At 39.1% G+C, this 27,582-nt stretch overlaps 1 protein-coding gene and 2 long non-coding RNA genes across 3 annotated transcripts; 2 read left to right on the plus strand and 1 right to left on the minus strand.

Annotated features, from left to right (window-relative positions):
• Positions 1-3,260: 3,260 nt before the first annotated feature.
• Positions 3,261-11,706, plus strand: LOC311504272 (glutamate dehydrogenase, mitochondrial-like; the record flags this gene model as incomplete). The annotated part of the gene is made up of 8 exons (XM_084567291.1): positions 3,261-3,275; positions 3,365-3,502; positions 3,677-3,814; positions 7,851-8,060; positions 8,376-8,397; positions 9,971-10,062; positions 10,215-10,277; positions 11,587-11,706. 8 exons carry the CDS (start codon positions 3,261-3,263, stop codon positions 11,704-11,706), a joined length of 798 nt encoding a protein of 265 aa, XP_084423417.1.
• On the minus strand, positions 4,053-6,016 carry LOC311503945. The gene is made up of 3 exons (XR_014699613.1): positions 5,912-6,016; positions 5,386-5,473; positions 4,053-5,107 (listed from the first exon to the last, which is right to left on the minus strand). It is a non-coding gene; the product is annotated as an uncharacterized lncRNA (long non-coding RNA).
• Positions 11,707-23,139: 11,433 nt separating the features above from the next.
• On the plus strand, positions 23,140-25,072 carry LOC311503943. The gene is made up of 3 exons (XR_014699611.1): positions 23,140-23,231; positions 23,352-23,414; positions 24,090-25,072. It is a non-coding gene; the product is annotated as an uncharacterized lncRNA (long non-coding RNA).
• Positions 25,073-27,582: the final 2,510 nt, after the last annotated feature.

Consider the following 27,582-nt stretch of genomic DNA (forward strand, 5'->3'; position numbering starts at 1 on the left):
GGGTTGCCATTATGTTACTGTAAAATTAACATATTTTACTAAGCACTAAAATTTACAGTTTTGTGCTGTTACTGAAAAATACAGCGTTTCCTGTTTAAGATTACTTTCACAATACTTTACAGTCAACTGGTTTGTTTAAAAATACATTATCAGTCTTCAAAAAATCTACAAACTGTGAAGGGTCGCGGGGTCTGCTGGGGCCTATCCCAGCTGTCATTGGGCCAAAGGTGGGGTACACCCTGGACAGGTCGCCAGTCTATCGCAGGGCTAACACAGAGAGACAGACAACCATTCACACTCACACCTACGGCCAATTTAGAATCACCAATGAACCAATGAACGAGCATGTCTTTGGACTGTATGAGAGAACCCACGCAGACACAGGCAGAACATGCGAACTCCACACAGAAAGGCCAAGTCGGCCCATGGATTCGAACCCAGGACCTTCTCGCTGTGAGGCATCAGTGCTAACCACCTCACCACTGTGACACCGAACAGATCCAGCTTCCCATGTGTAGTTCGTGTTAAATTTCCCAGAATGCAAAAAATACATCATGATACCGTGATTTAGAAGGTTAGGATGAATGATTAGCAGTAAAATGCTGTATTTTAGGAAGACAGTATAGTTCTGTTAAAAGAACAGTAAATCACCAAAATTTCACAGTTTTTTGTTTGTATTAACAGTAGAGTGATGTATTCAAAAATAATAACAGGTTAATACTGTTGGAATTCTGCTGTAAATTAACAGCAATTTCTAACAGTGTAGGCATGATGGGTGCATCACTTCATCTGCCTCTCTTCTTACCCTGATGCCCCCATCACTCTGGAACAGGGTAAATCTGGACTCATCAGACCACATGACCTTCTTCCATTGCTCCAGAGTCCAATCTTTATGCTCCCTAGCAAATTGAAGCCTTTTTTTCCAGTTAGCCTCACTGATTAGTGGTTTTCTTAAGGCTACACAGCTGTTCAGTCCCAATCTCTTGAGTTCCCTTCACAACTTTTTTAAACAGCATTTGGATTATTTAGAAACTTTAGGATTCATACCGGTAGAATGTGAAATAAAAGTTTGTTTTACCTGAAGATGTCAATCAGCTTCCTTCTACACTCTACGTGGACATGATCTTTCAATGCAAACCGGTTTCACAAAAGCGACCGCACAAGAACAACATGACATTTCCTGGAACATTTTTTCTCTTAGAGAACTGATTCTATTTTTTTAATAATTGTTCTATTGATTGACGGACGTCTGAAAAGGTGCCAACTATTGTTCGAACTACTTGTTGGCATGAAAACCAGTTTCACGAAGACTAAAAAACAACCAAGATGTTTCTTGAATCAACATTTTAACTCCTTAAATCCAGTTTTTCATTTTAATGTCTCTTTTATTTTGGAATATTTTCTGCATCATCTTGTTCTTACTTGTGGCTTTCAGACATCGACACTGAGACTCGTTCTTTTAATGAGGTCGAACCTTCCATCAAAAAATATTCTTCTTTTCTTGAACAGCATTTTAAACAGCATTTGGATTATTTGGAAACTTTAGGATTCATTCTGGTAGAATGTGAATAAATAAAAGTATATAAAATAGAATAAACCTGAAGATGTCAGTCAGCTTCCATCTACACTCTTTGTGGACATGATGCAAACCGGTTTCACAAAAGCGGCCGCACAAGAACAAAAGGTGATCACATTTTGGAGAAACTTTGAAACGTTTGTCAGGTGTTGCAAAAGTTTTTCATTTACTCCAGAAAAGGTTTTCATTTTGGAACATGGGGAGAAAAACATTTACGGCATATCTGAAGTTCAGCATGTGGGAAGAAAGACATCATGGCTACATTAGCCACGTTTAGAAAAAAAACACGCTGACCTGACAGTGATCAAGTTGCATTATGGGTAATGTAGACACCAGATTTGACAAGGAAGATAAACCATCTTTATTTTGTTGTTATATAGATATTGTAGATTCTTCCCTTTGCTTTGATTACTGCTTTGCTCACTCTTGGCATTCTCTCAATGAGCTTCATGAGGTAGTCACCTGAAATGGTTTTCCAACAGTCTTGAAGGAGTTCCCAGAGATGCTGAGCACATGTTGTCCCTTTTGTCTTCACTCTTCGGTCCATCTCATCCCAAACCATCTCCATTGGGTTTAGGTCAGGTGACTGTGGAGGCCAGGTCATATGGAGCAGCAGTCCATCACTCTACTTCTTGGTCAAATAGCCCTTACACAGTCTGGAGGTGTGTTTGGGGTCACAAGTCATCTAGTCTACTTAACCTGTTTACTTACCCCTCCTCCTTCCTGCCCTGTTCTATTCCTCTGTACTCTACCTGCAGAAAGAGAAAACCACAAAGACAATTAGGTACATACCAAAGACAGGTGGATTTTCTGGTGAAGATGAAAGGATGAGGTGATGGAAGGGTGGAGGGACTCGAGCACCAATGACTATCTAGCTTTCATTTTTCTCCAGCTCTGATATAAAGCGGCTAAGACAAACATGCTATGCGGTTGATCAAGTCTGGTTATCATGCGTAAGCCTTCCTGAGGGGTCGGTTAGTTCATTACAACTTTACAGAGTATAAAACCTTCACCTGCCAGGCTCTTGTTGCGCAGGCCGTGAGCAGTGCTAGAAGGTATTTTGGTGCAATCCATGAATTTATTTATACTGAGGGCTTATATGATATGTCACTTAACTCTACACAGAGGAGCTGCATGGTTAGTATGGTTATTATTAGTATCATTGTTGCCTAAACCAACTAAGGTAGTGAGCATATTTTAATCAGTACAAATGCACTCAAGTTTGCGTCATAAATAGCAGCTGCTTTTAAGAACAACCTAACACTCAAACATTGTTTTGTGTGCATATTTGATTATTACAACACTACGGAGGAAACAAAGAGAGACAAATAAAGTCAGTTTAAGTATTTTTCCAAGGTCTCAAGATACTTTTGTGTGATTTGGGAAAACATATGTATAGCCATAACAATCCTGCACTAAAGTTTCATGACTGTTCTAAGGTCCAGTTTATGCAGAAAGGTGGTAAATCAACTGTATGATCATTTTGGAGAATGTAGTTCGTGGTGCTGTTAGACTGATTTAAATTAAACATAAAAGTGTTCATGATTTTATTTAGTGTTGCCCGTTGACTAAAATGGAGTTCCAGTTTAGAGCAAAGGGAATAAATAGCATCTTTTTCACAGTCTCTTTTCAGGACACACATCAGTTTTATGAGGATAATGTTATAATGTACACTGGCCACATGATGGCACCAGAGGATGTGATTGCATGAAGCTAAACACACTGTACTTCTTGGTTGGGTTAGTTGTTGGACTGTGGTAGTTCTAATCTTGCTGTGACTTTTCTCAGGGCTTTGGTAATGTGGGTCTCCACTCCAGGAGGTACCTGCACAGGTTCGGGGCCAAGTGTGTGGGCATCGGTGAGATTGATGGAGCCATCTACAATCCAGAGGGCATTGACCCCAAACAGCTGGAAGACTACAAACTGGTACCAGCACATCTGTCCACTCCTGTCTCTTTTCTCTTTGTTCCTCTGTGATCCGTTCTTCTTTTTGCTGTCCAGATTCAGGCTCATGTCACTCACTAATATTCAGTGAATACAAATGCCTCTATATTTTACTCCCTCTGAAACGTTCTGATATTTTCTCTGCACTTTCTGCAGCAACACGGCACCATTGTGGGCTTCCCTGGAACAAAGCCCTATGAAGGGAACATTTTGGAAGCAGACTGCCACATCCTGATCCCTGCAGCTGTAGAACAGCAGCTCACACATCACAACGCCCCCAGGATCAAGGCCAAGGTACCACATACTTTGACTCGCAAAAAGTGCTGTGATTTAGGTTGTCTTTTGGATTCAAAGCAGCTGGGTGAAGTCGTGAAGTGTCTTTTCATTTCTTTCATTTTCTCCAGATCATTGCAGAAGGTGCCAACGGTCCCACCACTCCAGATGCTGACAAGGTCTTCCTGGAGAACAACGTCATGGTTATTCCTGTAAGCACACACACGGCTACAACGTTCCTTTTTACTATTGGGGTGGATCCACGTTTTGCATTCAGATATGAAGTAGAATTTAAACTTTATTCAACTTTATTTAGAGTTTATCCTTCAGCTCAGTTGAAGAGAATGAACTGGGAATGAACACAATGAACACATGCAGTTGTAAACCTTGCTGTTGAAACCCAAACAATGACAATATGATAACATTATGTAGACAGATTTTTACTCTGTTGGCTTCCTTTTTACACGTTTCAGATTCTTGCTCTTCAACCAGTTTTGTAATATTTTTAATATGACAAGCACACATCAAGAGTGTTATAGTAGTGTTTTAATCAAATCATTATTTCGAGACATTTCTACAAACAGAGCAGTGAAGACCGTTACAAACAGGCCGATGTCTGAGGATGTCACGTTTCATCTTACAGGACATGTACCTGAATGCTGGTGGTGTGACGGTATCTTATTTTGAGTGGCTGAAGAATCTAAAAAGCTTTAACAGGCTGTAATTAACATTCTAAAAACCCTGTTGTGTTTTCTCTCTCTTTTTTTTTGTGTCTTTTTGAACACATTCACTAGACAATCAATGTCTATCTTTCCCTGGCATTTCTGCTTTTATTGCATTTTGTTCGTGGGGGGGGATATTGCTCCCGTCACTTCTCCCGTCACTGCTGGGCTTTTCCTCTGTTTCAGGATCGAATTCCTCAATATTCAGCTTGTTTGTGTTCCTCGTTAGCCTTCTCATCTCCATGTCTTCTTTCAGTTTAGAAAAACGCTCCTCAAACATGTCAAGGTCGCTATCTGTACCTTGAATCACAAATATTCCACTAGGATATATGCATACATGGCCACCGCGGTTGGGAAGCTCAAGTTTGACTTTGTCAATCGGTTGAACTGTATTGGTACCAGGGAATGCCTCTAGTATTACAGCTTTCCAGTCATCTGCAAATTCAGTAAAGAAAATCAGATTGCATCTGGCGTCATTTTTCATAGTGTCGAAATAGAGCACATCCGGGTTTTTCACCAGAGTTCTTCTTTTGAACCGTTTCTTCTCTGCTTCTGTCACTCTCTCAGGGTAATCAAAACGACGAGCATTCATCTGTAATAAATCATAAAATGCATTTGGTACATAAATGTGATGTGATGATATATTTTGTATATTATATATTCAGCTGTTTTCTAAAGAAGTTCTTTCAGTTTCTTTTACAAAATAGTAAAAGGTTTTAATAAATATAGCACCATAGTTTTAAAAGGTACTTCGTCCAGTTTTAATCCTTATCTGAATGTAACACATGACTATCAAAGGTGCTAAAATAAGTTTTAAAAAACAGACAGTTTAGTCAACAAAAGTTTCAAGACAGATAAATAGATTTTTACTTTTGTTCAGTCCCGTTCACAACAAAATGTGTCTTCACTTGTGTCTTCTGTGATCTCCTGTGATCAGATATCAGCTCCCTGCTTCCTGCTATGTAAATAAAACACACAAACTATTCATTTTCATCACATTTTATGATATAATATAATATAATATAATATAATATAATTATACTGGCCTCCCTCTTCGTTCTGAAGTAGTTTATCCAGCTATCCCAAACAATATGTATGGCCAGAAAAGACTCACAGACCATACAAAATATCCACAAATACAGGTTTTTAAATATATAGGAAAATAATAATCACAATGACTGAAATAAGTACAGACAACATACCCACAAATAGAGAAAGCGTGTAGTGCAACACTTCAAAATGAATGTAACAACATCTGAGCTACATGGCTAACATGTTAAGAGCTGAGCAAATCTGCCTCTCACATGAACATGGAATAATTATTACAACGTACAACATAAAAACGATTGTCATACATTCCAATTCTCTCTAAACCTTTAAAGCATAAAAAACTTACGGATATGGCTTTCTGTGACTTCAAGGACAAACTAAAATCTTTCCACAGCACAAAGAACGATGAAAATCCTCTGCAGCACCACCCACGTACTCCCTTTCTCCCAAAACCCAGAAGTGAAACTTAACGGAATTGAGTCTGCTTTTAATCTTTGTGTCCATAAGGGGCGATGGGGCGAGGTGTCACTGTAATCACCCAGTCCCTGGTTGAATTATTTCCCTCAGTTGTAACCGTCCTATTCCTCTACATCAAAATTATTAAGGAGGACATTACTTTCTATTTTTTATTTTATTTATGTTGGGGTTTTTTTTGTTTTTGTTTTTTTGTAAACCAATAAAATGTTCAGAAAGAGATACTAAAACGTGTCAGTGTGTTTGTTTCATGATCCTTAAACGTCTCCAACCAGGAAATCTGCTGCATCTGATCTGAACATGAGGGAAATGAAAAGATTAAAGATTCGGTTCATATAACCGGTCATCAAAGACGACTGAAGAATCATGAATCTAGAGTCTATTTAACCGACTCAGTTGAATCCTACCACGTTTGATTGATATATAATCAATAAACTGAACCACTCAAACATCTTACATCTCACTTGGTAGAGAAAAAAAACGTACTACCAGACTTGACCACGAGCAAACTAAGATACTCAGACACTCACTCACTTACTCACAATAAGCAGAAACGAAACTTAACCGACTCATAACCGCTGCTCGTGGATCCCTTGCTTAACCGTGAGTCATCAGCCATCGGCCGGCAGAGAAACGAAACTTAACCGACTCTTAGACAAACAATCAAGAGAGACAAGAGCCAATTAATATCCTCACTCTGGCTCCATATGTGCTAGAAGCTATTTGGGTGCAATCCATGAATTTATTTATACTGAGGGCTTCTGTGATGTGTCACTTAACCCTACACAGAGGCGTTAAGTCATTGTTGCCTAAAACTACTAAGGTAGTGAGCAGATTTAGTGAGCATAACTGGTACAAATGCACTCAAGTTTGCGTCATAAATAACAGTTGCTTTTAAGAACAACCTAACACTCAAACATTGACTGTTAGGTTGGAAGGAAGGAAACAAAGAGAGAAAAATAAAGTGGGTTGAAGTATTTTTCCAAGGTCTCAAGATACTTTTGTGTGATTTGGGTATAGATTTACATTCAGAAAAACATCAGAAAATTCCTCCTTTCTTGATTTTACATGTATTTCATTCATATCTAAATGATGGACACACACTCAGTAAACAGTTCATTGGGTACACTGGTGAAAACATATGTATTGCCATAACAATCCTGCACTAAAGTTTCATGACTGTTCTAAGGTCCAGTTTATGCAGAAAGGTGCTGATTCAACTGTATGATTGTTTTGGAAGATAGTTTGTGGTGCTGTTAAACTGATTTAAATTAAACATAAAAGTGTTTATGTTTTTATTTAGTGTCGCCCGTTGACTAAAATGGAGTTGCAGTTTAGAGCAAAGAGAATAAATAGCATCTCTTTCACAGTCTCTTTTCAGGACACACATCAGTTTTATGAGGATAATGTTATAACGTAAACTGTCCACATGATGGCACCAGAGGATGTGATTGCATGAAGCTGAACACACTGTACTTCTTGGTTGGGCTGTGGTAGTTCTAATCTTGCTGTGACTTTTCTCAGGGCTTTGGTAATGTGGGTGTCCACTCCATGAGGTACCTGCACAGGTTCGGGGCCAAGTGTGTGGGCATCAGTGAGATTGATGGAACCATCTACAATCCAGAGGGCATTGACCCCAAACAGCTGGAGGACTACAAACTGGTACCAGCACATCTGTCCTCTCCTGTCTCTTGGCCAAGGTACCACATACTTTGACTCGCAAAAAGTGCTGTGATTTAGGTTGTCTTTTGGATTCAGGGCAGCTGGGTCGCAGTCGTGAAGTGTCTTTTTATTTATTTCATTTTCTCCAGATCATTGCAGAAGGTGCCAACGGTCCCACCACTCCAGATGCTGACAAGGTCTTCCTGGAGAACAACGTCATGGTTATTCCTGTAAGCACACACACGGCTACAACGTTCCTTTTCACTATTAGGATTCATGCACGTTTTGCATTTGGATATGAAGTGGAATTTAAACTTTATTCAACTTTATTTAGAGTTTACCCTTCAGCTCAGTTCAAGGTAATGAACTGGGAATGAACATAATGAACACATGCATTTGTAAACCTTGCAGTTGAAACCCAAACAATGACAATATGATAACATTATGTAGACAGATTTTTACTCTGTTGGCTTGCTTTTTACACATTTCAGATTCTTGCTCTTCAACCAGTTTTGTGATATTTTTAAATATGACAAGAACACATCAAGAGTGTTATAGTAATGTTTTAATCAAATCATTGTTGCAGTACATTTAACAAGACATTTCTACAAACAGAGCAGTGAAGACCTTTACAAACAGGCCGATGTCTGAGGATGTCATGTTTCATCTTACAGGACATGTACCTGAATGCTGGTGGTAATCAAACTAGATCACCATTAAATTTCCTTTACATGTCACCATTCTAAAATGGTTCTTTATATAATAAACACCAGAACCACAAACTGTCACAAACGTGTGTTATAGAAGTATTGCAAATCAGAATGAAATATGGAATTGATTTTTGTTTAAAAACTAGATAAAAGCTTTAACAAGCTTCACTTAACATTCTAAAAACCCTGTTGTGTTTTTTCCCCCCTCTTTTTGAACATGTTCATTAGACAATCAATGTCTACCTTTCCCTGGCATTTCTGTTTTTATTGCATTTTATTCGCGGGGAGGGATGTTGCTCCCATCACTGCCAGGCTTTTCCTCTGTTTCAGAATTGTCACTGAATTCCTCAGTCTTCAGCTTGTTTGTGTTCCTCGTTAGCCTTTTCATCACCATTTGTTGTCTTAGTTCGTCAAAGCACTCCTCAAACATGTCAAGGTTGCTATCAGTACCTTGAATCACAAATTTTCCACTAGGATATATGCATACATGGCCTTTGCCATTGGGAAGCTCAAGTTTGACTTTGTCAGGCAGTTTAACTATATTGGTACCAGGGAATGCCTCCAGTATTACAGCTTCCCAGTCACCTGCAAATTCAGTAAAGAAAATTAGATTGCATCTGGAGCCATTTGTTCTAGTGTAGAAATAGAGAACATCTGGGTTGTCCCGCAGAGTTGTATCTGTGAACTCTCCCCTGTCCTCTGGTGTCAATCCCTCAGGGTAATTAAAAGGACGAGCAGGCATCTATAAACAATCATAAAACACATTTGGTACATAAATGTGATGTGGTGATATATTTTGTATATTTTATATTCAGCTGTTTTCTAAAGAAAGTCTTTCAGATTCTTTCAGTCCATTCTCTGGACAAAGCTTTTACAAAATAGTAAAAGGTTTTAATAAATATAGTACCTTGGTTTCAGGTTATCTGAATGTAAGTCATGACTATCAAAGCTGCTAATATATATATATATATTTTTTTTTAAATTGACGGTCATCAAAAATTTGAAGATAAATAGATTTTTACTTTTCTTTGGTCCTCTTCACGACAGAATGTGTCTTCACTTGAGTCTTGCGTGACCTCTTGTGATCAGATATCACCTCCTTGCTTCCTGCTATTCAAATAAAACACACAAACTATTCATTTATATAATATAATATAATATAATATAATCATTTGTAATTTCTGTTGTTCATTTAGTCTTCCTATAATTATTTATCAGTTTAGTTGATTAACAGCTACAAGGACAAAAGATAAAGTGCTGTCTACTGATGGAATAGACACTACTCGGCGAGATGAATAAAGAAAAACTCTACTTACACAAATATCTCTGTCCTGGAGGAAAATCTCAGACCTCAAAATGATGTCTCATGTCAACCTACATCCCTTTTCATTTATACTATTTGTCCTGTTCTCAGAGAGCCAATCATAGAGTACCATAATAATTATCCACCATATATGGTAAAGTTGTAAAACCAGTTTAACTAATCGAGCTATCACATGAGTTATCTCTGGTATTCACAGCTGACCTTATTTCTCCTTTTCCATCGTTATCCTGTCCAGTTTCTGTACAGGAAAGTTTAGAGAGGAAGTTTGGCAAGCAGGGAGGACCCATCCCCATTGTACCTACTGCTGACTTCCAGGCCAGAGTTGCTGTGAGTAACAATCACCAAACCAGCTGTCAGACATCAGACAGGGTCACAAGCTGAAACCCCTTTGGTCCTGGAGCCTTAACCAAATTACAACCACAGTCAGAAGTGTTCCTCTGAGTTCTGTTGTGTGGTTAAGATACCATCTTCATTTGCAGGGTGCCTCTGAGAAGGACATTGTTCACTCTGGTTTGGCCTACACCATGGAGAGATCTGCCCGGGTAAGTGATCACACAGGACTGTTTTAGTGAACAGGTACCATAGTAAACATACAACACACACTTTGGAAAGTTGGAAAAACGTGTTCCTGTCATGGCCCCCATCCTATATATCTCATATCGGTATTTGTATGAATTCCCTAAACGGTCAGTTTTTGAGCGCAAAATTCATAATGATGAAATAATAATAAAGTGATTTGAATTGAAAAATGTTATGACTTTGAGAAGTAATGTGTATTTAATGTGTCAACCCCCAACGACATGCTGCGTTGACTAGGCCAGGTATCTGATGTCTTCATGTTGGTTGGTAACAGTATTATGTTTCTTTGTTTGTTTAGCTGCTGAGCGGGCCATACAAGCCAGCAGCATTTACTTAGTTCATTTAGGTCAGGGGTGCCCACACATTTTTGGCTCGCAAGCTGCTGTTACAATGACAAAGTCAAAGTGATCTACCCTTATATATACAGTATATATACTAAGTGTTACCAGTGTTAAAAGTTCTTTCCATCTTTGTTTTTATTTTTTTCAAGAAAAATTGGTGCACTGCACCTTTAGAAAAATAGCGCTGTCTATTTAAGAATGACGGTAGTCTTGAGTTGTTGTTGAAGTTGTGCGTGCCTGCAGGGACATAGCACCAAATTTTGTCTTGGCACAAGGGATTGTAACATCTAATCCTGCGTATTAACGAATGTCATATCTGGTTTATACTCTGCTTTATAAAGCCAATATTAATATGATGTCTAATTAATCTAATGAACACTCTTACTTCGTGTGTAGTTCTTCATGAAAAGACAACTCGCATCATGTTACCAACACAATAACAACTCAGTTACTCAAAATATGAAAAGATAAATAATTATATGATCAAAGATGCATACAAGTTGTAACTACAATGATGAGCTGTCACTGCCAACAGACTGGACTTGGAAAAAGGGTCAAAGAATGAGAATTTATGTTCCTAAAGCTAAAAGGACCAGCATTTTTCTCAGAGACACTTTTGTCTTTTATAATTTACTTTTCCTGTTGGGTTTGGTCAATCACTATGCCAGCAGGCTGAGAAATGATACCATCTTGTATTGTGTATTAAGCACAGAATAACCATTAAATGATCGAAAATCAAAATTTTGTCCATGTCATCAATTTGAATAAATGTATAAACATGTTTTCATTAAGTCGTCTCTATCTCTGGTTGACATGAAGTCTCCTCACTCAACACGTTTACAGCTAATAACAAAGCCCTGAATATTTCAAAAACTAACTTTGTAATCTTCTCTTTTGTGTGTGTGTGTGTTTTTTTTTTTTTTTTTTTTAGAAAATCATGCGTACTGCAAGCAAGTACAACCTGGGCCTGGACCTGTGGACAGCTGCCTTTGTCAACGCCATTGAGAAAGTCTCCAAAGTCTACAATGAGGCGGGGCTCACCTTCACATAAACGGCCAATCAGAGGTGAGCTGCTACCCCTCCCTCCTGCTATTGATCCCCCCCTCTCCTGCCTTCTTCCACCTCCTAGAAAAGCCTTTGGAACATATCACTGTTTACTCCGCTCTTTCACACATACGCAGCGACACTTTAGCTAGCCTGGTATCTATCCTGTGATCTTTGTGCTGCCATTATATCTCTGCAACTCTTTAGACATCGCCATGTTCTTGTTTATTCCCGAGGTTGCACTGACCATAAAACGGGACATCCCAAGAGAGAAAGAAAGGCCCTACCCTTCCCTCAGCCGTCAATGTCTATATTGTTTTATGGCAGCCATGTTCACAGCGCCCTATTTGTGATCGCTGAACGCATGTGTGACTCTCTAGTTTTGGTTGTTTCAGATGACAACACTACAGTTGCCTTATTTCAGAAAGAAGTCTGCTCTCAAAGGGAGATGGCCGTTTCAGTCTAATGTTAAATAAAAGGGATTTAGATTTAACTTCTTGTGAGTATTAATAGTCATTTTATTACACGTTTGTCTTCTCACTCTTAAGGTGTGAAGGTTGGTTAGGATTCAGTAGATGATCTCCTGCTCCTCGTCCCCTTCATTTTTCCTCTATTACTGCTGGCTTCATCTTAAACGCAGCTTCTCCCCGACTCCTCCGCTGGCCAAGAAAGAGGAGCAAGGATGGGGCGAGTTGTCACTGTGATCGCCCAGTCCCTGATTGAATTATTTCCCTCAGTTTAAACCGTTCTATTCCTCAGCATTGAAATTATTAAAAAGGACATTACTTTCTATTTTTATTTTATTCATGTTTTTTTTTTTTTTTTGGAAACAAATAATATATTCAGAAAGAGATACTAAAATGTGTCAATGTGTTTGTTTCATGATCCTTAAACATCTTCAACCAGGAAATCTGCTGCATCTGATCTGAACATGAGGAAAATTAAAAGATTAAAGATTCGGTTCATATAACCGGCCATCAAAGACGACTCAAGAATCATGAATCTAGAGTCTATTTAACCGGCTCAGTTGAGTCCTACCACGTTTGATTGATATGTAATCAATAAACTAAACACAATGTAAACACAATTCAAACCTCACTCACTTGGCAGAGAAACAAAACAAAACTAAACAAAATGTTCTACCCTCCTTGACCACGAGCACACTAAGGCCCTCAGACACTCACTCACTTACGCAAAATACGCAGAGAAACGAAACTTAACCGCTCATAATTCTGAACACTCACTCAAGAGAGGTGCGCAAACCTTTGCATATCCAAATTGCCGTACATCATTTGAATTGCACAGAAGAGTCAGTTGAGCAGAGTGGAGGGCTGAGCAGTACTTTACCGGCAGGTTAGCTAATATCCAATAAACAGTGCAAACAAACATGCCAACTACAAAAGTTGTGCCTTCAATGGTTACTTCTTTTGTGGCATATACACTGCTGCTGTCTGTGATGCCCGATATTAATGCATGTGTATCAGTAGGCAATGACTCAACGTAGACAGACTCCACTTTTGAAGTCTGTACTGATGGCTTGAGAAATCTTGAAGATGACAAATAGAATGGCATCATGTTTTGGTGTCTCTCTGCCAATGTTTTCAGTACATTTTTGTAGTTATGAGTGTCATGAACAATTTTCTTGAAAACCCTGTGTTTGTTTCGATGTAGACACCAGAGTCTTCCAGAGTTTTTTGGTCAATCAAGAGAGGTGCGAAAACCTTTGCATATCCAAACTGCCGTACATCATTTGAATTGCACAGAAGAGCCAGTTGAGCAGAGTGGAGGGCTGAGCAGTACTTTACCAGCAGTTTAGCTAATGTCCAATAAACTCATTGAATGCATCTTCTTCATACAAATGTTACCACTTAAGTTGAACTGACTCAGTTTTTTGTATTTAAGCAAATTATTACATTCTAGCTGTGACAACTTCAAACTCTGTTGTGGCTACTCAGTTTATTTGAGGAAACCGATTGCCTTAAGCCTTTCAAGTCGTATTAACACAAAGTAAAAAATCCACATTTTAAGACAAGTTAAACTGTTTATTTAGTTGAAATCTGAACACTAATCACTGAATACACAACATTTCAATGTTCACAGCTCTAAAAAGAGTTTACTCCTCTCTGTTTACTTTTTATTAAACCTATTAATGAAGTTTTCAGAAAAAAAGTGCTGAAGACCTCTGATGAATCCTCCTTTAAGTACAGTGGTAGACCGGCCAGGGCTGCTGTTCTAGCTGCAGTGATGTCGTTCTTGTCCTGTTGAACAAACAAACACAAGATATGCATAGGAGGGTGTTAGGGTCTGCTGTTCACATTCACCATCAATGTAATGCACTCAAAATATTTGTACCGGTTCCTCATATGCCATCAAAACTTCTTCCATCTTCTCACCAAAATGTCCAGTCTTTCTCTTATTGTAGAGTTTTAACAGCTGAGGAGTATATTTGTCAAGTGCAGCAAAGAAGGAAAATGGTAGATTTTGATTGGTGATCCTATGGAATTCAGTGTAGAGCTGCATGGAAAAGAAAAGCACAGGACATTTTCAGACAGACATAACATATTAAACAATAGCTCATAATTTTAACTATTGTCAAAGCTGACAGAGATTAGCCACAGCATTTAAGGAAAAGTTTGATATGTGAGGAAATATGCTTACTCTTGGTATTTTGCCTAGAATTGGATGAGAAGACATACCACACTGTACAATCCTGTAGAGTAAATACGAAGCTACAGTCAGCAGTTTAACTTAGCATAACACTTGAAATAGCTAGCCTGGTTCTGTCTAAAGGTAACAAAATCCACGTACTAGCAGCTCTTAAGATCCCTGATCAACACACTATATCTTGGTTGTTTAATCTGTACATAATCTGTAGAGTAAAATCGGCATGTGGTGGTTACGGGGAACTGGCGGTACAGTGGCGAGCACTGATGCCGGTTCGAATCCATGGGCCGGCTGGCCTTTCTGTTTGGAGTTTGCATGTTCTCCCTGTGTCTGTGTGGGTTCTCTCTGGGTACTCCAGCTTCCTCCCACCATCCAAAGACATACTCATTAGGTTAATTGGCGATTCTAAATTGGCCGTGTGAATGGTTGTCTGTCTCTCTGTGTTAGCCCTGCAATGGACTGGCGACCTGTCCAGGGTGTACCCCCTGCTGATGACAGCTGGGATAGGCTCCAGCAGACCCCCGCGACCCTTAACAGGAATAAGCGGGTATAGAGGATAAATGAATGAATGAATGGTTACGGGACTTATGTGCTGGACTATTTCTTGGCTAAGCACAGTAGTGGCCAATCCATGTGTGACAATGATGTCTCATGCTCCCTGAACCACTCTTTCACAACATGAGCCCCGTGAATCCTGGTATTGTCATCTTGAAATATGCCCGTGAACATAAGGGAAGAAAAGAAATCCATTGATGGAATAACCTGGTCATTCAGTATAATCAGGTAGTCAGCTGACCTCATTCTTTGGACACATAATGTTGCTGAACCTAGACCTGAGCAACTGCAGCAACCCCAGATCATAGCACTGCCCCCACAGGCTTGTACAGTAGGCACTAGGCATGATGGGTGCATCACTTCTTCTGCCTCTCTTCTTACCCTGATGCCCCCATCACTCTGGAACAGGGTAAATCTGGACTCATCAGACCACATGACCTTCTTCCATTGCTCCAGAGTCCAATCTTTATGTTTTAGTAGTTTCTACAATCTCCTTAGATGTTTTCTCTGCTTGATGCATGCCAATGATTTGAACCTTCTCAAACAGACGAACATCTTTTTCATGATCAAAGGATGTGTCTTTAGACATGGTTGTTTAAGAAATGAGGAGCTACTCATTGCATCAGTTGGGGTTGAATAACTTGTTGTCAGCTGAAAGATATCACCCACGCAGTAATTTTCCAATAGGATGCTCGCGCCTATTTGCTTATTCAAATCCCGGCGATGACTTTTTTTCTGGCCAGGCAGTGTATAGATTTTCATATTTTTTCATACTTCTTATGTGACTACTGTAGTAGGGTTGTTCAGTTACTATTTTGATTTGACTCATTTGACTCACTTTTTTTAGGCTTCCCCTCAAATCTCATTGTCCAGAGATGCACCAGAGGACCAAAGCACTTTATGAGATGAGGATGATGCTCAATGAAATGATTCTATGATCATAATCGTAAGCTGGGTAAGACTTGTTGAAGCAGCTGCCTGTGATCTGAAATCTTACAGGCCATGTACTGAATGGTATCATCAGTGAAAGTATGAGACATGGCAAGCTCAACTATGTCTTTTAAGTCCATTAACACCTCCCAAAATGTTTCCCCTTCTGGGACTCTGGAGCCAATGAGAGCAGGGAGCAGTTTAAGCAGAGTGTGGTTCTCGTGCCGATTCCCACCAATTGTTCCTCGACTGGCAAAATTTTGAGCAATTGGGTGAGGGCGGTCAACCTTATCCAAACTTTGGAAAGAAAAGGACTATTGCCCTATTTAGCTCTTCCAAAGTCAAATATTTCTTTGCAATCAAACCTTTCAAACAATGTGCCAACTCCACGGGAACCACGTCCTCAAACAGGTCATGTAGGATGTCGGGTGGAAACCCTGTGATAGGATGGAAATAAGAGAGATGGTCAGAGAGAACACAACAGTGTTTTACACCATACTTCTCTTCACTGTCACTGTTCTGTATTTCTTGAAGATTATCATGCACATCTTTTGTTTTCATCTCAAAACTGCCAGTGACTGCATCTGACGTTTGTATTTCTGTCTAGGTGGCAAGACAAAATCTGCAGAAATATGTAGACCTGAAACTCTCATTGAAACCAACTAGCCCATGGGCAGCAAGGTTGTCAGCCACAACAGAGTAGACTGTGCCTTTGAGACAAACGTTTCGATGTAGACACCAGAGTCTTCCAGAGTTTTTAGGTCACGCAAGAGAGGTGTGCAAACCTTTGCATATCCAAACTGCCGTACATCATTTGAATTGCACAGAAGAGCCAGTTGAGCAGAGTGGAGGGCTGAGCAGTACTTTACCGGCAGGTTAGCTAATGTCCAATAAACTCACTGTTTATTGGACATTAGCTGGCACATGTGCACCAGTGCAAACAAACATGCCAGCCACAAAAGTTGTGCCTTCAATGGTTACTTGTTTTGTGGCATATACACTGCTGCTGTCTGTGATGCCCGATGTTAATGCATGTGTGTCAGTAGGCAATGACTCAACATAGGCAGACTCCATTTTTGAAGTCTGTACTGGTGGCTTGAGAAATCTTGGAGATGACAAATGGAATGGCATCATGTTTTGGTATCTCTCTGCCAGTGTTTTCAGTACATTTTTGTAGTTACCGGCAGGTTAGCTAATGTCGTAGTAGTCGCCAATCCATGTGTGAAGATGATGTCTCATGCTCCCTGAACCACTCTTTCACAATCTGAGCCCCATGAATCATGGCATTGTCATCTTGGAATATGCCCTTGAAAATCATTGAAGAAAAAAATCCATTGATGGAATAACCTGGTCATTCAGTATATTCAGGTAGTCAGCTGACCTCATTCTTTGGGCACATAATGTTGCTGAACCTAGACCTGAGCAATATATATATATATATATATATATATATATTAGGGTTGGGACTCGATTAAAATAATTAATCTAATTAATTAGAGGCTTTGTAATTAATTAATCTCGATTAATCGCATTTTAATCGCATAACAATATTTGCCCCAAAAAGCAACATTTTTCAATTTAAATGGATATTAGTGGATGACTGGATCAAATAATAGACACAGACGTGAATATTGTAAACTTGTCAAACTCATTTTAGTTCAGGGGCCACATACAGCCCAGTTTGATGTTAAGGGGGCTGGACCAATAACACGATGGTTACCTATAAATAACGACAACTCCAAATGATTCCCTTTGTTTTAGTGCAAAGAAGTACATTATGACTGGCCATTTCTTAAGAAAAAGAAATGCAATTTCGGTTTAGTTCTGGGTCTCAGTTGTTATGTCCACAAATATGTATGAATCCTTCGAATAGCAGTTACTTTTATTGGAAAAATTGCAGTTAATGTCTTCAATTTTTGTGTAATTTTTGCACTTCACAAATTCATCCCGCGGGCCAGATTACACCCTCTGGCGGGCCAGTTTTGGCCCCAGGGCCGTATGTTTGACACGTGTGCTATGGACTCTTCACTCACAGGATGCCAGTTCAGGATCTGACTCCCTTAATGAGCTACTTTCTGCATAAAACATTACAATATGCCCTTTCTTAGATAAATGTTCTCACTACTTACTACTTTGGCTGGTGCTGCATGTTCCTTTGATGGTCCAGTCGATGCCATTTCAAGGTGTAGGGTCCCACAGCTGCTTCCTGAAGGAATAAAACAAACCTCAGCTCAGAACTCACACCAGACATCTTTCAAACCCTGTTTTATGTCCCAGATAACGCTGTTTGTTAAGTACAAAAAGTTCAGTCAATGAGAATTTGTAGGAAAGTTAAATAGATGTATTCTTACTCAGTTTAGTAGTTCAGGCAGTGTTGGTGATGATGCTCAGTAAGGAGTTCTGTCCAAGAGTATTGACAGCATCTCTCTCTTTTCATTTCTACTATTTGTCTTGTTCTCACACAGCCAATCATAGAGTGGCAAAATAATTATCTACCATGTATAATAAAAGAAATAATTGGTGCCAAGTTGTAAAACCAGTTTAACTAATCGAGCTATCACATGAGTTATCTCTGGAATTCACAGCTGACCTTTTTTCTCCTTTTCCATTGTTATCTTGTCCAGTGTCTGTACAGGAAAGTTTAGAGAGGAAGTTTGGCAAGCAGGGAGGACCCATCCCCATCGTACCTACTGCTGACTTCCAGGCCAGAGTTGCTGTGAGTAACAATCACAGATGAAACCTCTTGGGTCCTGGAGGTTTAACCAAATTACAACCACAGTCAGAAGTGTTCCTCTGTGTGGTTAAGATACCATCTTCATTTGCAGGGTGCATCTGAGAAGGACATCGTTCACTCTGGTTTGGCCTACACCATGGAGAGATCTGCCCGGGTAAGTGATCACACAGGACTGTTTTAGTGAACAGGTACCATACTAAACATATGTCAGATAAATCTTCAAGATTACCAGCGCTTCAGAGAAGAGACGAGACAGACTCCAGACGAGGTTGCCTTAAGGATCTTTTACTTGCAGCAAGGAGAGGACACAATGATATTAGCCTAGCCAATAACACAGTGTCTATCTGTCAGTGACATCTATATTTATACTCCTGTGCACGTGAGTCATAAGTGGGTGTAGATGTCTCTGTGGTTAAGTGAATATCGTCATATATGTTTGAGAATCAGAGAACATGTTAACTTTTCCATCAACATACAATATAGACATATCTCTGGCGATGGTTTCCAGACTGCTTTTGCAGTGAGAATGAAATCGCAAGCAAAGCAGTATGGGAACACCCAGGCTTTTTTTTTTTTTTTTTTTTTTTCATTTTAACCTTTTATTTAGTCTTTTCTTATTATTACAATACGTCTGAAAAAATAAAGAATGACATCCTCAAATTGTACAATATAAATCTTGTAGTACAATACCTCAGAGTCACACCTCCAGCAGACCAACTATAAAGGTGAAAAGACATACCATTCACATGACAAGGGAGAACAAACTAGAAAGACAGCACACACACAAAAAAAACAAAAAAACAACAGAAATAAACTAAAACAAAATAAATAACATAAAACAAACCAAATAACAGGGACTCAGCTCAACTGAAGTATTAATATCAGTTTATGCAGTTTTTTAGCTTGGGCATTCTCTACCTTTATAAGACAGCTTTGGAGCAGCAAGAGTTCATTTTTAAGTGCAGACCATGTGGGGGAGGACTCAGCAAATCGACATTTATGTATATAATATTTTGTTGCTATAATTAGATTATTAACCAAATATTCATCCTTTTTATTTTTGAGGATTACACCCATCTGGATGTTTAGATATGAAAAGAAATCTATGTTTATAGATCTGGAGGACAACAGGTCGTGAAGAGATTTCCATAAATTCTGAACCAATTGACATTCAGGGAACACCCAGGCTACCGTCCTATTCCTCTGCATCAAAAATATTAAGGAGGACAATACTTTCTATTTTTATTTTATTTATGTTTTTTTTTTTTTTTTGGAAACAATAAACAATACAATAAAATGTTCAGAAAGAGACACTAAAACGTGCCAGTGTGTTTGTTTCATGATCCTTAAACGTCTCCAACCAGGAAATCTGCTGCGTCTGATCTGAACATGAGGAAAATGAAAAGATTAAAGATTCGGTTCATATAACCGGCCATCAAAGACGACTGAAGAATCATGAATCTAGAGTCTATTTAACCGGCTCAGTTGAGTCCTACTAGGTTTGATTGATATATAATCAATAAACTGCACCATTCATACATCTTACATCTCATTTGGCAGAGAAACAAAACGTACTACCCGACTTGACCACTAGCAAACTAAGACACTCACTCACTTACTCACAATAAGCAGAAACGAAACTTAACCGACTCATAACCGCTGCTCATGGATCCCTGGATCCCTGCTTAACCGTGAGTCTTCAGCCACTTAGTCGGCCGGCAGAGAAACGAAACTTAACCGACTCTTAGACAAACAATCAAGAGAGACAAGAGCCAGTTAATATGCTCACTCTGGCTCCATATGAGCAGTGCTAGAAGCTATTTTGGTGCAATCCATGAATTTATTTATACTGAGAGCTTCTATGATGTGTCACTTAACCCTACACAGAGGCGTTAAGTCATTGTTGCCTAAAACAACTAAGGTAGTGAATATGTTTAGTGAGCATAATTGGTACAAAAGCACTCAAGTTTGCGTCATAAATAACAGTTGCTTTTAAGAACAACCTAGGTTGGAAGGAAGGAAACAAAGAGAGAAAAATAAAGTATTTTTCCAAGGTCTCAAGATACTTTTGTGTGATTTGGGTATAGATTTACATTCAGAAAAACGTCATTCCTCCTTAGATATGACTGATGTATTTCAGTCATATCTAAATGATGGACACACACTCAGTAAACAGTTCATTGGGTACACTGGTGAAAACAAATGTATTGCCATAACAATCCTGCACTAAAGTTTAATGACTGTTCCAAGGTCCAGTTTGTGCAGAAAGGTGGTAAATCAACTGTATGATAATTTTGGAGAATGTAGGTTGTGGTGCTGTAAAACTGATTTGAATTAAACATTAAAGTGTTTATGTTTTTATTTAGTGTTGCTAATTGACTAAAACAATAATGATAACATTATGTAGACAGATTTACTCCGTTGACTTGCTTTTTATACATTTCAGATTCTTGCTCTTCAACCAGTTTTGTGATATTTTTAAATATGACAAGCACACGTCAAAAGTGTTATTGTAGTGTTTTAATCAAATCATTTTTGCAGTATTTAACATTTAACAAGCCTTTTCCACGAACAGAGCAGTGAAGATCGTTACAAACAGGCCGATGTCTGAGGATGTCATGTTTCATCTTGCAGGACACCTGAATGTACCTGAATGCTGGTGGTGTGACAGTATCTTATTTCGAGTCACTGAAGAATCTCAACCATGTCAGTTATGGAAGACTGACCTTCAAACTACCACCTGCTTAGTGAGTACAAAGCTGCTCTGTGATTCCCCAAAAACCTACAGACAAACTAGGGCTCAATCAAATGATACAATGCCAGTACTCTTATGACATGATCACAACAAACCAGAAACACCTGAAGTAGATTTTTGAAAGTGTAAAGAATGTGACAAATATATTTTCAAACCACAACCAGACATTACATCGTCTCTCTGTGTTAGCCCCGTGATAGTCTGTCCAGGGTGTACCCCACCTCTCACCCAGTGACAGCTGCCCAGACATGAACCAGAGATTAGACATTTTTACAACCCAGGTTATCCATTAAACATAATGTCATAAAAAAATTAATATACCCTTTATATTGATCCATATAGTTTTTATAGATCTGAATCTAGTCATTTTTGCTCTACTTGTCATTGTACATAAAGATATTTTGCCTCACAAAAGTGACAGGAATTGAAGTGGGGTTCTGGCAGGAACTGAGAAGAGTAATCTGGGAGCTACTTCTCTGACTTTCCTTGACTGTTGTCACCCAATTTCAGATCTTCCATTTTCACCGTCATGATTTTTTCTTTTATTTCTTTTATTTCTTGATATTTCCTTTTAGCATTTTGCATATTCCCCTGTGAGCTATATATCACACACGATCCAGTAGAATTCACAGAAATTGTGAACTCTGGCAGGCTGTATTTGTGGGTTGTTATTATGTCCTCCTTCAATTCAGGCATATCCAAAAGTGTTTTCTTCCATATTTCATGATCTTTTGTATAAAACATCAATTTATCGTTCCCCTCAGTTTCAAAGAGAGTTTCTGGATCTGCCATCATTTGCTCGCGTCTCTGTTGTTTTTTTGCAAAGTATGTTGCACCTGGCTTGTACTTAAACTGCTTAGTCACCTACAAAGAAACAAAAGAAACATATAAATTGGCATCTTACTTACAGTGATAAAAACATATAGGGTTAGTTTTTTGAAGCTTTTGTTCACATCTAAATGTGATGTTATCATCCTCACACACATCCAGTCTATGTATTAAACTAGCACACCAGGCTGGAGTGGCAGTTTGTGAATAATTTTAATAAATGTTTCCATGGTTGATGTAATAAATGTTAGTCATGAAAATGTGACATTCTATTCATTCTATTCATTATATTTATATAGATTTATGTTGAACTGAGATCATTAACAAAAGTTAACAAAAACCTATGGACTCTTAACTCCCAGGATGCCAGTTCAGGATCTGACTCCCTTAATGAGCTACAGAACACATTACAATATGTCCTTTCTTATGTAAATGTTCTCACTACTTACTACATCAGCTGGTGGTGTACGTTCCTTTGATGGTCCAGTTGACGCCATGTCTAGGTGTATGGTCCCACAGCTGCTTCCTGAAGGAATAAAACAAACCTCAGCTCAGGACTCACATCAGACTTCTTTCAAACCTTGCTTAGTTCCAGTTTCTCTACTGTTTTATGTCCCAGATATCGCTGTTTGTTAAGTACAAAAACATCAGTCAATGAGAATTTGTAGGAAAGTTAAATAGATGTATTCTTACTCAGTTTAGTAGTTCAGGCAGTGTTGGTGATGATGCTCGGTAAGGAGTTCTGTCCAAGAGTATTGACAGCATCTCTCTGTTTTCATTTATACTATTTGTCTTGTTCTCACACAGCCAATCATAGAGTGGCAGAATAATTATTCACCATATATGGTAAAAGAAGTTATAGGTGCTACGTTGTAAAACCACGTCATCTAATCAAGCTATCACATGAGTGAGTCCCATGACTCTGGATTTTATAGCTGACTTTATTTCTCCTTTTCCATTGTCATCCTGTCCAGTGTCTGTACAGGAAAGTTTAGAGAGGAAGTTTGGCAAGCAGGGAGGACCCATCCCCATCGTACCTACTGCTGACTTCCAGGCCAGAGTTGCTGTGAGTAACAATCACAGATGAAACCTCTTGGGTCCTGGAGGCTTAACCAAATTACAACCACAGTCAGAAGTGTTCCTCTGAGTTATTGTTGTTTGGTTAAGGTACCATCTTCATTTGCAGGGTGCCTCTGAGAAGGACATCGTTCACTCTGGTTTGGCCTACACCATGGAGAGATCTGCCCGGGTAAGTGATCACACGGGACTGTTTTAGTGAACAGGTACCATAGTAAACATATGTCAGATAAATCTTTAAGATTACCAGCGCTTCAGAGAAGAGACGAGACAGACTCCAGACGAGGACACAATGATATTAGCCTAGCCAATAACACAGTGTCTATCTGTCAGTGACATCTATATTTATACTCCTGTGCACGTGAGTCATAAGTGGGTGTAGATGTCTCTGTGGTTAAGTGAATATCGTCATATATGTTTGAGAATCAGAGAACATGTTAACTTTTCCATCAACATACAACATACACTTTGGAAAGTTGGAAAAACGTGTTCCTGTCATGGCCAACAGACTGGACTTGGAAAAAGGGTCAAACAGTGTGAATTTGTTTGCTAAAAGGACCATAATTTTTCCCAGAGACACTTTTATCTTGGAAAGCCTTGATTCTGTTTCTGACGCAACTGTGGAAAAGTCATTAAATTTAATTCTTTGTGATATTAAAAAGGAATTTAAATCACTTTGAATAAATGTATAAACATGTTTTCATTAAGTCGTCTCTATCTCTGGTCTGGTTGACATGAAGTTTCCTAACTCAACACATATACATCTAATAACAAAGCCCTGAATATTTCAAAAACTAACTTTGTAATCTTCTCTTTTTCTATTTATTTATTTATTATTTATTTATAGCAAATCATGCGCACTGCAAGCAAGTACAACCTGGGCCTGGACCTGCGGACAGCTGCCTATGTCAACGCCATTGAGAAAGTCTTCAAAGTCTACAATGAGGCGGGGCTCACCTTCACATAAACAGCCAATCAGAGCCGAGCTGCTACCCCTCCCTCCTGCTATTGATCCCCCCCTTTCCTGCCTTCTTCCACCTCCTAGAAAAGCCTTTGGAACATATCACTGTTTACTCCGCTCTTTGACACATACACAGCGACGCTTTGGCTAGCCTGGTATTTATCCTGTGATCTTTGTGCCACCATTATATCTCTGCAACTCTGTTTAGACATTGCCATGTTCTTGTTTATTCCCGAGGTTGCACTGACCATAAAACGGGACATCCCAAGAGAGAAAGAAAGGCCCTGCCCTTCCCTCAGCCGTCAATGTCTATATTGTTCTATGGCAGCCATGTTCACAGCGCCCTATTTGTGATCGCTGAACACATGTGTGACTCTCTAGTTTTGGTTGTTTCAGATGACAGCACTACAGTTGCCTTATTTCAGAAAGAGGTCTGCTCTCAAAGGGAGATGGCCGTTTCAGTCTAATGTTAAAGAAAAGGGATTTAGATTTAACTTCTTGTGAGTATTGAGAATAGTCATTTTATTGCACACGTTTGTCTTCTCACTCTTAAGGTGTGAAGGTTGGTTAGGATTCAGTAGATGCTCTCCTGCTCCTCGTCCCCTTCATTTTTCCTCTCTTACTGCTGGCTTCATCTTAAACGCAGCTTCTCCCCGACTCCTCCGCTGGCCAAGAAAGAGGAGCAGGGATGGGGCGAGGTGTCACTGTGATTGCCCAGTCCCTGGTTGAATTACTTCCCTCAGTTTTAACCGTCCAGTTCCTCAGCATCGAAATTATTAAGGAGGACATTACTTTCTATTTTTATTTTATTCATGTTTTTTTTTTTTTTTTTTTTTTTTGGAAACCAATAAAATGTTCAGAAAGAGACACTAAAACGTGCCAATGTGTTTGTTTCATGATCTGCTGCATCATGCAGTCAAGAAGTAGTTTGATCCACATCATTATCATTATATATATGATAATGTATATATATCATTTTATTTATTTATATATATATATCTCACTCACACACACACACACACACACACTGCCTGGGCAAAAAAAAAAAAGTTGCCACCTTTACTGCAGCAACCCCAGATCATAGCACTGCTCCTACAGGCTTGTACAGTAGACACTACACTGTTAAGAATTTTCCTGTAAAATAACAGTAAAGAACTGGCAGCAGGGTTGCCATTATGTTACTGTACAATTAACATATTTTTACTGTCACTAAAATTTACAGTTTTGTGCTGTTATTGAAAAATACAGCGTTTACTGTTTGTTAAGATTACTTTCACAATACTTTACAGTCAACTGCTTTGTTTAAAAATACATTATCAGTCTTCACAAAATCTACAAACTGTGAAGGGTCGCGGGGTCTGCTGGAGCCTATCCCAGCTGTCATTGGGCCAGAGGCGGGGTACACCCTGGACAGGTCGCCAGTCTATCGCAGGGCTAACACAGAGAGACAGACAACCATTCACACTCACACCTACGGCCAATTTAGAATCACCAATGAACCAATGAACGAGCATGTCTTTGGACTGTGGGAGAGAACCCATGCAGACACAGGCAGAACATGCGAACTCCACACAGAAAGGCCCAGTCGGCCCATGGATTCAAACCCAGGACCTTCTCGCTGTGAGGCATCAGTGCTAACCACCAACCACTGTGACACCGAACAGATCCAGCTTCCCATGTGTAGTTCGTGTTAAATTTCCCAGAATGCAAAAAATACATCATGATACCGTGATTTAGAAGGTTAGGATGAATGATTAGCAGTAAAATGCTGTATTTTAGGAAGACAGTATAGTTCCGTTAAAAGAACAGTAAATCACCAAAATTTCACAGTTTTTTGTTTGTATTAACAGTAGAGTGATGTATTCAAAAATAATAACAGGTTAATACTGTTGGAATTCTGCTGTAAATTAACAGCAATTTCTAACAGTGTAGGCATGATGGGTGCATCACTTCATCTGCCTTCATCTCTTCTTACCCTGATGCCCCCATCACTCTGGAACAGAGTCCAATCTTTATGCTCCCTAGCAAATTGAAGCCTTTTTTTCCAGTTAGCCTCACTGATTAGTGGTTTTCTTAAGGCTACACAGCTGTTCAGTCCCAATCTCTTGAGTTCCCTTCACAACTTTTTTAAACAGCATTTGGATTATTTAGAAACTTTAGGATTCATACTGGTAGAATGTGAAATAAAAGTTTGTTTTACCTGAAGATGTCAATCAGCTTCCTTCTACACTCTACGTGGACATGATCTTTCAATGCAAACCGGTTTCACAAAAGCGACCGCACAAGAACAACATCACATTTCCTGGAACATTTTTTCTCTTAGAGAACTGATTCTATTTTTTTAATAATTGTTCTATTGATTGACGGACGTCTGAAAAGGTGCCAACTATTGTTCGAACTACTTGTTGGCATGAAAACCAGTTTCACGAAGACCAAAAAACAACCAAGATGTTTCTTGAATCAACATTTTAACTCCTCAAATCCAGTTTTTCATTTTAATGTCTCTTTTATTTTGGAATATTTTCTGCATCATCTTGTTCTTACTTGTGGCTTTCAGACATCGACACTGAGACTCGTTCTTTTAATGAGGTAGAACCTTCCATCCAAAAATATTATTGTTTTCTTGTGCACCATTTTAAACAGCATTTGGATTATTTGGAAACTTTAGGATTCATTCTGGTAGAATGTGAATAAATAAAAGTATATAAAATAGAATAAACCTGAAGATGTCAGTCAGCTTCCATCTACACTCTTTGTGGACATGATGCAAACCGGTTTCACAAAAGCGGCCGCACAAGAACAAAAGGTGATCACATTTTGGAGAAACTTTGAAACGTTTGTCAGGTGTTGCAAAAGTTTTTCATTTACTCCAGAAAAGGTTTTCATTTTGGAACATGGGGAGAAAAACATTTACGGCATATCTGAAGTTCAGCATGTGGGAAGAAAGACATCATGGCTACATTAGCCACGTATAGAAAAAAAACACGCTGACCTGACAGTGATCAAGTTGCATTATGGGTAATGTAGACACCAGATTTGACAAGGAAGATAAACCATCTTTATTTTGTCGTTATATAGATATTGTAGATTCTTCCCTTTGCTTTGATTACTGCTTTGCACACTCTTGGCATTCTCTCAATGAGCTTCATGAGGTAGTCACCTGAAATGGTTTTCCAACAGTCTTGAAGGAGTTCCCAGAGATGCTGAGCACTTGTTGTCCCTTTTGTCTTCACTCTTCGGTCCATTTCATCCCAAACCATCGCCACTGGGTTTAGGTCAGGTGACTGTGGAGGCCAGTCATCTGGCGCAGCACTCCATCACTCTCTTTCTTAGTCAAATAACCCTTACACAGTCTGGAGGTGTGTTTGGGGTCACAAGT

The sequence above is a fragment of the Chelon labrosus genome (assembly GCF_963514085.1).
Source record: "Chelon labrosus genome assembly, chromosome: 19".
Classification (NCBI taxonomy): Eukaryota; Metazoa; Chordata; class Actinopteri; order Mugiliformes; family Mugilidae; genus Chelon; species Chelon labrosus.